At 30.5% G+C, this 13,036-nt stretch overlaps 1 protein-coding gene across 1 annotated transcript; it reads left to right on the top strand.

Annotated features, from left to right (window-relative positions):
* Positions 1–9,490: 9,490 nt before the first annotated feature.
* Positions 9,491–12,819, top strand: Eve (segmentation protein even-skipped). The gene is made up of 3 exons (XM_074241784.1): positions 9,491–9,778; positions 10,014–10,198; positions 10,471–12,819. The coding sequence occupies exons 1-3, from the start codon at positions 9,637–9,639 to the stop codon at positions 11,203–11,205; spliced, it is 1,062 nt and encodes a 353-aa protein (XP_074097885.1). The 5' UTR covers positions 9,491–9,636; the 3' UTR covers positions 11,206–12,819.
* Positions 12,820–13,036: the final 217 nt, after the last annotated feature.

Below are 13,036 nucleotides of genomic sequence, written 5' to 3'. Positions count from 1 at the left end.
AAAGTTGATTATAATTGGGGTATCATTTTTTTAAAGTTATGGTTTTTAATTATGAAAAATCGGAAAATTTTAATTTTTGTCTATTACTCAGTATATTGATATCATACCCAGAGAAAATTAAATAATGGAAAATACTGTCTAATTATGGTAAAATTTTCTACCATCAATCCGATAGTAATGAGTACAATCTAAATAATCGTACAAATCATGATAGTTTTTACTCGCAATATTCCTACAATTCTGGGTGATTTTGTTGTTGACGAAAACTACTATTGGAACCTTTTAAAATATTTAAAAATTATAATTGAAATTATCGCTTGCAAAAAAGTATCTAAAGGTTGTCCTAATTATTTGAGCTCATTCATAACGAGCTACCTATAAATATAAAAAAAAAGAACTGTTTCCTGGTGAGGAGATTCCAAAATATCATATGACTATCCACTATCGAAGGATATTTGGAAAAAAATAGATTGATTTTACAAACTTCATCCATTAGAAATGATGCGAAACATCAAGAAAACAAAACAACAGCAATATTGGAGGTCAATATGCGAAAAAAAATTTCAAAAAAGTCAATACTTTTTTTTTTTTTTTGGTGGACCGTCACTTAAACTTGGTTCGGTCACAGTTACATTATTATCAATAACACTATCATCCAATGATTGCTCTTGAGATGAGCAATTATTAATTTTATTTTGTGTAGCAATAAAATCAAGTAATAGAGATTGTTTGTTGGCACCAAGTATCACGTCGGACTGAGAATGAGTCGCACTCGTAGAAAAAATTACTGGAGCAACATTCAGGACTGAATTTGTCAGTGCAGCTGATGACGATTGCGGAAAATTGCCTGACTGTGATATGGTATTCTGAAATTTAAAATAAAAATATTTACGTTAGAAAATATTGATTCATATTTTATAAATTTTTTACAAATAAAATGTTCAGAGTTACAAATTAATTTGCTTTTTAAGCGTGGAAAGTTATGCCTGGTTAAAAAGGGAATAATCTGTCTTTTTTTTTTTCAAATATTAATTAACTCGTAAAAACATAAATAAAAATGATTTTTATCGACAAAGAATTTTTAATTTATGTCCACTAATTACAATCAAAATAAGCTATCTCAAGTTTACAATACCCTGATTAAAAAAAAGAATTCAAACCGATTGACAATGTTAATTTTCCATAAGATAAAGAATTCAAAAGTATTTAAAGTATTCAGAAGTATTGGAAAGAATTCAAATTTCGTTATTTCCAATACTTTTTAATTCATTTTTTTAATCAGGGTAGTGTTGACTTCAAAATAATATCTCATTAGTATTAAAATGACATTAAATACATATTATTAAAGTGACATCTAAATACATTACTGAAAAACATACAAGTTGGATAAAAAAAAACTTCAATCGAATATAAATTGATAAAATAATAAAAAACCCACTTGCTCTGAAAATTTTTTCAATAATCTTGTTCTTAATCCAGCCTTAGGTATAAGGTCTTTAATTTCTTCTCCACTACTTAAATAATTTGATAGATGTTCAACTTGGGTTATTTAATGACCTAAATGGAAAATAAAACCGGAGAGTCATTAAACATTAAATTAGATTAATATGTCCTCTCGGAAAAAATTCTAATGATCAATTATTGAAAAATATTTTATCATAATATGAATTGTCTATCGACAATAAATCTATTTATTGGAAAAGTTTCAAACGTTTAACAAGTTTGACATTAGAATAATAAAAAATTAAATGAGACTAACCAAAAACAGGTTATAAATATACACATATATCCATTGAATAACTTAAAGAAATTTTTATTTTTACTTACGTTGAAAAATTGGCCACAATACTTCCAAGTCCCATTCTTTTAACAAAATATCCATTATTTATTACACTTTCTGCACTATTTAATAATTATGTTGATTTCTATTCAGCTGTAAATAAATAATACCTCCGAACTTTACGCCTCGGGTTAAGCATTAAAAATTGCTACCGTCCAAAAGTGACTCTGGCGGTGGTTTTAATAAACACATATTAGTATCTAACAAAATTTTTTTAAATACTAATAAAATTTTATTTACAGCAAAACAAATAATATTTATATATAATTAATATTTATTGACAATTAGTACTTATAAAAAAAAAATCCAAATACGCGTTTTTATTCGCTGTGAATAAAATTGTCTCTCAGTGTATTTTTGCTTTTTATGTTAAATAAATCTTTGTAAACAGTAAATAAATATTCGTTCAATCCTATGATGTTAAAAAAATTTTTGTTAACAATTAATAAAGCTTATTAAATGTAAAAAAATCCTTCTATCAGTGTATATATAATAATTATATCTATATGTAAATTTATGAAATTATCTATGTATACATAAAATCGCAAAAATGATTTTGCAAAATTTTGAAGGTGCTCCGTTGCTTTAGTATTTATAATCATTTAAAAATTAAGTAAATAATAGAGGTAGAATCAGAATTAAGAGATAAAATTTTGATGGAATTATTTATTTAGTATATGGAACTATATATTGCTGGAAGGCCTGAGTAACAATTTTTAAACTTGCCGAAACTACCCGGGTAAAAATTTTTGTATATAATTACATATGATTATATAAAATAATATATAATTAGATGCAAAATTTTTTTAATAATTATATATAATCATATAAAATTATATAAATCAAAATTTATTCGGTGTTTAGTGATCACTAATAAAATACTCACTAAAAATTTTCCGAAACTCATGCAAACTACTCCTGAGTATTTTTTGTGTGTTTAAAAAATCTAAGTCTGGTCCGTGTACACATAGATGATTATCTTACCTGTAAACACTCTCATAGAGGCAATGAAAAGCTAAGAAAAATATTGAAGAAGATTATCGACCGTTATTAAGTTTATTAACCAATTGCCTGTTTTTTTTTGTTGAATATTGTCAAGAGATACTACAAATTTTCGAGTATGGGCACTGCTATTAATAAGCTATTAAATAATTTATCGGGTATGAAGGTATAACTTCTCTTTAGGTTTTAAGTTACAGGATTACTCTGCTAATGGTCTTAGATATATTATCAGGCTTGTACCTACACGTAAAATGCAAACAACTTAATGCTTCGAAAAAGACCTATCTCAACACTAGAAAGTATATATATTGTCGATTTGTGGAAACTAAATAAGGCTTTAAGTAAGATCTAAGTTTAGTTATTAACAAGGATTATAGTTATAGAATATTCTTGTATATTTTTGGATTAGGGATAGGTTTTTTCCAGTAGATATCCAGTTGCAAAAAAAAAAGGGTACTTTTATTGATGTTTAAGACGAGTAACCCTTGCTGGAAAATCTATCTCTAAATCGGAACCCAACTTAAAAAGGGATACTTAGGCCTCTAAGCAAAGTTATAAAACTTTCCCCTTTTCCGTAATACTTTTAAACAGAAAATATACTAGTAACAGATTACAACATTGTACGTACCTTTGTACTTTTTTTTATTATATTGATCTTATATGCGGTCTTTTTTTTCAATCCTTTCCCATCTGGTAATCTTTACAGTTCGATACCATGCTTCTATTTTCTATTTTTTCAATGTCTTGGTTTTAGAAAATTCGAAAATTTTTAAAAACCATCGTAAAATGTTAATTTTTTTTAAAGTATTATTTATATTACTTTATTGTGGATTTACATTTTGTGAAAAGTAGTTTTTTTTTTATCCTTTCGTCTAGAAATAAATTTAGCAATGACAATCTTTTCAAATCGTAAATGGCTTTTCGAAAGATGAAGAAAAATGTATTTGGGATACTTTCAAACTCATTTCATTTTATGAACTTTATTAATTTTTTGATCTGATTAAGCAGATGTGGTTTAATCATCAATTCATTTAAATTTATTTTAAAATTTTTGTTTTTTAATGCACTTTTTGAAAAAAATAAAAAGTAAATAAAATACAAAGAAATTATTTAAACCAACTTTCATAAATTTTTTAAGAAATCGAAAATATTTCGATGGTTACCATTTTTGATTTTTTTTTTTTTTTTTATATGAAACCTTGAGATTTTCTGCAAATCCCCTAATTTATTCAGAGTGGTGAATTTTAGATTTCAGAAATGGAATGAGTTATTTAAAAAACTAGAATTTGAATTTGCGCGCGCAAGCGCGCGCCTGAATATAGGGTTTGCATATATTTTCATACTTGTGATATATTCGACCAATCACATCACGAATAAATTGATGCCACATACATTTCATCGCAATTTTATATTAAGATAAAATCCCTTATTTTTTATAAATTCATAACTTTTATTTTTGGTTGCGTAAAAAAATTCTGAAAAATGTTTTTTATGAAATAGGAAAAAATTATACAACTTCAGCCTAATCAAAAGGAGTCAAAGTCAAAAGTAGTCGATTAGACGTACAATACTATATCAGGCATAATGACTATATCAGGTCCTATCAAAAAACTTTTTCACGGATAAATAAATAATTTCAATTTATTTCAGATTTTATGTATCCAATATATATTTTTCTAAAATAAGTATGACCAAAGTTACTCACAATTCTTTGGTAGCAATGTCATAAATACTATTATTGAAACTTATCGATATCGATATAAGGAATCTAATCTATAAATAACTAATATTCTGTGGGGTGTTTGAGCAGTGAATGAAGCTATCACTCAGTATATAGTAACTATAATATTGGTTAACTTACATCGTTCAAAATAATCAACATTTCGATCAGATTTAGTTTAGAAAAATTGTGCAATATTTTTTTGGGGAAAATATGCAGAAAATTTCTCAATTACTTTTTCTAATCATGATATATGAAATAACATTTACAACAAATCATGTCATACATTCTAGTGAAAGTAATTATAAAAATCTTTCAGATTCATCTAGTGTATCAAAGTGTAAACTTTTTGGTTTTGTAAGAACATCATTCATAATTCAAACATTCTTGTACTATTGACATCAAAAATTTATTTGTACCACGTTTATTTCTAGTGCAATGAAGCCGAAGATGATTGCTGTTTCGGTCCTTGTTTAATTTTGGCAAGATCACAATACAAAAAACCACAATGTTTCAATGTAAACGATTTTTAAAATATTCGATGTGAATTTTTCAATAAATAAGTATTTTCATGAGTATTATCAATTTTATCTTCATTGCTTTTAATCCACGGATACAGAAACACGGTTCTTAACAAATTACTCGGAATTCAAATTGCGCGCGTACGCGCTCGATTTAATTCTAACTAATAAGGAATCAGGGTCCATGTTTTCGATACGGAAGCCTGGTTGGCTCACCGCCCACTTACGAAAAAGTGGCGCTCCTTTCACCCGCAAGTTAACTAGTGCACTTATGCACTTGTGGAGGCGATGCGACAGTATTAGAAACGCGCTTTTCGAAGATATCGCCATTTTGGCATGCGCAAATTCAAAAACAACGTCTTATTTTGTTATTGTTTACATTACGCTACAACAGTGTAGACATTAATATTGGAAATTTAAATTTATTTTTTTAATTTATGAATTGCTATTGCTGTAAAATCGCTCTTCAAATACTGTCGTATCGCCTCCACAAGTTCACAAGTGCTCTAGTTGACTCGTGCACTTGTGGAGCGATTTTACAGCAATAGCAATTAATTAGTCAAAATAAATTTTAATTTCCAATATTAATGTCTACACTGTTGTAGCGTAGCGTAAACAATAACAAAATAAGACGTTGTTTTTTAATTTGCGCGTGCCAAAATGGCGATACCTTCGAAAAGCGCGCTTCTAATACTGTCGCGTCGCCTCCCCAAGTGCATAAGTGCACTAGTTAACTTGTGGGTGAAAGGACCCTGATAGCCAGCGCTTTCTCAGTAAGTGTTGACTTCCAGCAGTTACGGATAATTTATACATCAAGTTGGCGGTAATTCTTCTCTCAACAACAGTTGTAAGCAAATTGACGGAAATCTACGGCCGCAACTTGAATACAAGTTAACAATCAAACTTGTAGTTAAATTTCCTTTCAACTTGACTACAATTTGAAGGAAATACTTGTACAGCAAGTTTTGACGTCTATTTGCAGAGTAAGTTATAGGTAACTAATAGGTAATCGCTCGCTTTGCCAACTCTTTCCGTCAAGTTTGCTTCAAATTGCGGACGTAGATTGACAGTAAGTTATAGGTAAGGTGGCTATCAGGGGAGCGCCACTTTTTCGTAAGTGGACGGTGAGCCAACTAGGCTTCCGTATTTCGATACTACCCTGATAGCCACCTTACCTATAACTTACTGTCAATCTACGTCCGCAATTTGAAGCAAACTTGACGGAAAGAGTTGGCAAAGCGAGCGATTACCTATTAGTTACCTATAACTTACTCTGCAAATAGACGTCAAAACTTGCTGTACAAGTATTTCCTTCAAATTGTAGTAAAGTTGAAAAGAAATTTAACTACAAGTTTGATTGTTAACTTGTATTCAAGTTGCGGCCGTAGATTTCCGTCAATTTGCTTACAACTGTTGTTGAGAGAAGAATTACCGCCAACTTGATGTATAAATTAACCGTAACTGCTGGAAGTCAACACTTACTGAGAAAGCGCTGGCTATCAGGGAAGCTAACTTCATTCTACCATCAGTTTTAGTATACTAGAAATTTGAATAGCGCGCTGAGTACTAATAAATTTCATAATCTGTATATGCAGTAATAAAATATATTTCAATCATTCAAATAGCTAAGTAGAATTTTTCAGTTATATTTTAGCATGCAACGCAGCCGGTAATGATCGAGACTTTCACGCAAACAAACCAGGTTCGATTCCCACTTCGACTTAACCTTTAAAATTTGTTCAGAATATCTGACTAGGATCGACGCTCCTGTGCTACATCTTCTACTACTTGACTTAATAACGCCAATACGATTATAGGAATAAAAAATTCTGCGGCATATCGGCTAAATTTTTTGTTTTTTTTTTTTTTTTTTTTTTTATTTAACATACTCATGTTAAAGCCGATGATCAGTCATTAACGGCCCGATAACTTTTTTTACAATCGGCCGATAATCAACTGCCGTTAATGGGCCGTTGTTATCATCATTTGGTTTTGTCATTTATCATCATCCAAATTATCATTTGGACATTCAGCGGTCCGTGGGTCATTAAAAGTCGCCAATGATCGGCCGTCAATCAGTATCCTTCGCCCGTCGATGGGCCATCCGAGGGGCGGTTTTCGAACTTTGTATGGGTTAATTTTAACCAAGAAGGAATCAGGTCCCATTTTTTTGCGAGTTTTGACTATTAACTAACTTCACACTTTCATGTATTTTTATTGAAGGGATAGGATGTTTAAGAATTGTGAGTCGTATTAATTCTTATAAGCATTTTTTTTGGAGTAATAAAATATTTTTTTTTTTTTGGTGGAATTTAAATTTTCAATTCTCTCAATTTTTAATATATCCAAATATTTCAAATGATGAATGTAAAAAGATCCATTCGTCAGCATTATTATTTTAATCCCAAAAATGATCGTTGAATTTAAAAATTTTTATTTTTTTTTTTCAGGAGCATTTTTTTTCTAAATATTATGTAGTATTGTAAATGATTTATATTCAGTAATTTATTTGATATTTTTCAAAAATTAGATTTTTAAACTCGAAAAAATTTAATAGTTCAATACTCAACCCAAAAATGACAAAGAACAAAATTTAATTAATTTTTTTCTAATTAATCATACACAACAAGACTAAAATAAAAACATTTTGAAATTTTCATTTTGCAGTTGAGATGTATTTTGGGGACAAAAATGTACTCTATGACTGCAATTAAAAAAAAAAAAAAAAAAACATGTACAAGCAAACAAAAAATTTGTTAGCATCTTCACGGATACACACTTATAATTACTTTTATACTATGCAAATGAAAAAAAAATGTTTTAGGTAAATTTTAAGGTTCAAAGGTAAAAAAAATGACCTGCCACAGATATTCAAACAAAAAATACAGCCCAACCAAAGAAGTCAAACCAAATTGGAGCAACGGTATTGAGAAGAAAAAAGCGTCATAATTCACTCTAGAAACTAAATATTAAGTTATCGATTTTTATTGGCCTCCCGAACCTAGTAAAAATGCCCGCAAACCTAAAATGGATCACATTTTTTAACCTCGCCCTTGAAGCTTTGTTATCATATTTAAACACACATTTTTAGCAGTTACTGTTTTATAGACGCTCATAAAAATATCTAAAATAGAGCAAAATTCTTTTACCAAAAAAAAATATACATTTTTACTACAGGGACTATAATTCTCTGCTTACATTTTTATGAGAAAAAAAATTTGAATAAATGAAAATACGCAATAGTATTAAAGATTTTTAGACGTTTTCGGTCTGGTCAATTGGAATATTTTATAAAAAAAAAATTTGAACATTAAAATTTGAATATTAGTTATTTACTTCAGTCACTTTTAACGAATAATAATTTTATGATTCATTTCTATATTTATCATGAGAGACAGGTCAGTTATACTAAAAATAAAGTTTCTTTCATACCTGAAAAAATAAATTTTCTTCCATTTCATAAATTAATCGAATTAAGTATATTAATCCAACCTTTGTATTGAATTTTAAACATAATGAGCTATTCACACTTCAAAAGCCTGACAGTAATTTCTTTCAAACGATAAATTATTACTAATGAGGTGATTAGTATAAGTTAATGCTCTTTAAATTTGTCCCTATTATTACAATTAATCATTAGAAATACAAATCACCTAAATGAGAAAACCAATCTGTGATAAATAGTCCCAAGTCTTTACCGTCGGATTCTTAAGAATAAGTCAAAATGCCTCTTCTATCCAAGATAAGCGATTATTAGAAGTAATTTCATTTACAAAAAATATTTAATAATTATAAAGAAGAAAAATAATCAAAAACGATTTTTTATAATTAAGAATAAAATTGATAAAAAGTTACAAAATATACAATTCTTAGAATAAGAAGATCCGAAATGCTTATTTCTACAGAGTTAAAATTCATATCAATATTTGAAACAGGAAATCGAAAAAATTTGATGATTTTTCGAATGTCGATTATTTTTAGAAAATTCCATTGGTATATTTTCACAAAAGCCGTCTTGAAAAATACGTTCCCGATAATCTTTTAATTTTTCTACAAGCTTATTGAGTCATGTAAATATTTGCAAGCATAAAAAACCGACTTCCGCAGCAGAATATCTCAACTATCAAATTTTCTTTTACCTAAATTACTTCCAAAAAATTTACACCTCCGAATAATCACGACTAAGCAGTTTGGCCTTTCAATCCAATAACCCATTTAGTATCAGCAACAGCATAAAAAAACAACTTATTTTCCACTTCCTATACATACAACCCAGCAAATGGGAGTGTCGAAAATCCACCAATGATTCTCGAGTACTCTCGGTACTGGACCAATAGTTTTCAACCAACCACTGTCTCCCCACTACGAATTCTTAACCATAAAATTCCCCTCAACTGCCTCAAACCTCAGTTTCAAGGATGTCTAGTCAGACTCCAGATTGTAGTCATCTTTCAGTTTCATTGCTCGTCAGATGTGCAGTGAAATTATCAGTACATATGTGTTTTTAAGTGCAAGTGCTTGTTCAGTTAAACAAAAATAATAGTGAAATAAATATGCAAAGTTACCAACGAACTTTTGACGAACACGATCACTATAAGAAAGATGATACAATTGTGGTGGATATAGTCCCTCCACAATACCAACTATCTCCACCACATAGCCCGATGACGTCTGAGCAAAAATCTCCTGAAAAAGGTTTGTTGATTTTCAAAATTCAACTCTCTCTCTCTCTCTCTCTCGTTCTCTCTCTTTACCTTTGAAATTCCGATTTTGATCTCCAACCAATTGTCGGCACCATCAAAGTCTTTTGTCCTTGTGCCATTACATTCGGAAATCGTTTGTTGTCTCCATGTGGTCACCTTTTGACTCCAACTCTCTTGATCTTTACAAGTATCATTTTTCTCATTCATGTCTATCTTCTTTCCGGCAGATTCTCCATCGAAACAACAGCCATCGATGGGAAACATGGACCCAAATATGCGCCGCTATAGAACAGCATTTACCCGAGAACAGCTTTCTCGTTTAGAAAAGGAATTCCTAAGGGAAAATTACGTCAGTAGGCCACGTAGATGCGAACTTGCCACACAATTAAATTTACCAGAAGGAACCATCAAGGTATGTATCATCTTTAATCTAACTAATTCTAACTATTGATGTGTACCTACAAATATACGAATGAATGTTTGAACACACAAGCCAGTAGCAGGTTTGTTTGATCGGTGATTATAGCACAGCCGGTATGTAAACGTCGGCTGGCACAATCACTGAAAGCAAACAAACTTCCTCTCATCACCTCAGAAGGTGTCAATTAAATGAATTAGCGATGCCTTTCGGCATGAACAACACAAACACCTATATCATACTAATAATACTTTTTTAAATTCTAGGTCTGGTTTCAAAACCGTCGAATGAAGGATAAACGTCAAAGATTAGCTTTAGCTTGGCCTTACGCTATGTACACCGACCCTAATTTTGCTGCATCAATATTCGCAGCAGTTAATGCAATTCCACAACCTCCGCAACCACCTTATCACCTTCCTGGAGGATTTCCTGGAGCTTATCCAGTTAGTGCTTACGCAGCTTACGCTAGTGCTGCTAGATACAATACTTATGCCGTCAGTAGCCCTCCTAGTGCAAACGGACTTCGACCGCATCCTCAGTCACCTGGGTACCCAGCTCAACCTCATCTTCTCCAGCCACACGGACTCTCTCCCCTGCACCTACCAGGAATCGTTGGAGTTCCTGGTGTTGGTTCTCCCAACTTTGGTACGCCCACGACTCAGCACCAGATACCCACGCCTCCAGGGTACAGGCCTGCGCACATCGCGGAGCTTAGCCCTGCTCATTCTGATACTTCAAGTGACTGCGATATTCATCATCATCATGGAAGTACTAACATTAATATTAATAACAATTCTAATGGACGTGATGAATCACCCCTGTTGAAATTGTCGAGTGGTTTAACTTTGAATGCTATTCCGTCCCAAATTCAATCGATACAAAGTGCTTTCGAAAATAAAAACGTATTTCTTGGATCTCATAATATTTCGCCGAGTCCCACTAAACTCGAACAACCTAAACTGTTCCAGCCATACAAAACTGATGTTTCGGAAAAAGCGTGAGAATATTTTTAGATTTATTTAGAAGATATTATGTAAAAAGTTTGGAAAATCCAAATGAGCACGCCTTAAGCGCTCACGTCATACACAAATTATTCAAATCGTAAGAAAAATCATTCGTTTTTTTTGTTTGAATTTTCCCGCGAGTAGTATTATCCCCTTTGTAGGTCGAGCTAAAGAAAAATTTTAACAGATGATAAAACAGTTAGTAATTATACCATCATGTATGTATAGTTTCTGCTTGTTTATAGTTATTTCAATCCTGTTTTATGAAAAATACTAGAATTCAAATTTGCGCGCGCATGAATTTAGGATTTGCATATATTTTCATGCTTATGATATATTCGACCAATCACGTTACGAATAGTTTGATGCCACATACATTTCATCTCAATTTTATTATGGGATTATAAGAGTTGATAATATAAATGGCTGCCGAAATCGCAGAAAAAGTCACCGAACTGACAGTCGAAAAAAATTAACTGTATCGAAACGGAATTATTTTGACACGCAATTTTGACAAGGGTTTTGACAAACATCCCCAGGAATAAATAAAAAAAAAAATTAAATTGCGAAAGTGGTTTTTAACAAAGTTGTAGTGTTGTCAAGCCCATTGCACCCGTGAATACCACGCTCTTATTCACTTAATTCATCAGAAAAAACTCGTTTTTTCTGAGAAATCTTATTTAATCGATAAGAAAAATTTTTTAACGTGTTCTGTAGTTATTATTATTTATTTTAATATGTTTTTTATCCATAATTTTTTTCGTTTAAATTATGAAAACCACGTTTTAATCGAAATCACGATTTTTAGGCGAGAGTAGAGCATACCTGCGCGCTTCGCGCTTAAGGCATGCAATATTGTAAATATTGTAAATATTGTAAATATCTCATTTGTACATACCCCTACCCGAGTGGAAATTTAAATCGCAGATTCAACGTATTGAACGTTCAAATCGTAGGTTGAGTTTATTAGACGTTGAAAACGTAGGATCAACGTATTGAACGTTAAAATCGTCATTTAAACGTAATGTACGTCAAAAACGTATGTTGAACGTATTCAATGTATTATAAATATGAAGAGAACCAATAGTGGGTGCAAATAAGTATTATTAAAACTACTCAAATAACTACATATGTTTAAACGTAAATGTGTTGTTATTTGAGTAGTTTTAATATTACTATTTTCATCCATGATTAGTTCTTTTCACATTTATAATACGTTGGGTACGTTCAACATACGTTTTTAACGTTCATTACGCTCAAATGATGATTTGAACGTTCAATACGTTGATCTTACGTTTTCAATGTCTACTAGAATTCAAATTTGCACGCGCAAGCGCGTGTCTGAGTTTAGAGTTTGCATATATTTTCATGTTTATGATATATTTGACCAATCACGTTATGAATAGTTTGCTTACATGATATATTTTCATCTAATTTATAAGAGTTGAATACGCTCTACCTACAATTTGAACGTCCAATAATACGTTGAATCTTCGATTCAAATTTTGACTCGGACACTTAGAAAGCTATTTAAGTTTAACGTAATTTAACGAATATTATTTTTTTTACTTTGTAATATACGGAAAAAATAAAATTCTTGGGGTTTAAGAACTTTTTTTATTTAAAAAGAGTTTTTGGTAAAAATATTTTTTTAATTAAAAATATTTTTACTTCAGCTATACTGATAAAAAAATTAATTCGACTCAAGAGAAAAAACATTAAATTGAATATTTTTAGTTACGTAAATTTTGCTTCATTAAAAAATTTTTTCGCTTCATTCAAGAGTAAGAAATTGCTAAAAAACATTATTCTCTTCAATCAATTAAAT

The sequence above is a fragment of the Cotesia typhae genome, unplaced genomic scaffold (assembly GCF_013202065.1).
Source record: "Cotesia typhae breed Kobodo isofemale line unplaced genomic scaffold, CoteBio_Ctyphae contig_36, whole genome shotgun sequence".
NCBI classification, from domain to species: domain Eukaryota; kingdom Metazoa; phylum Arthropoda; class Insecta; order Hymenoptera; family Braconidae; genus Cotesia; species Cotesia typhae.
The sequence above is the reverse complement of the archived record's forward strand: the minus strand, read 5'-3'. Positions and strand labels throughout refer to the sequence as shown.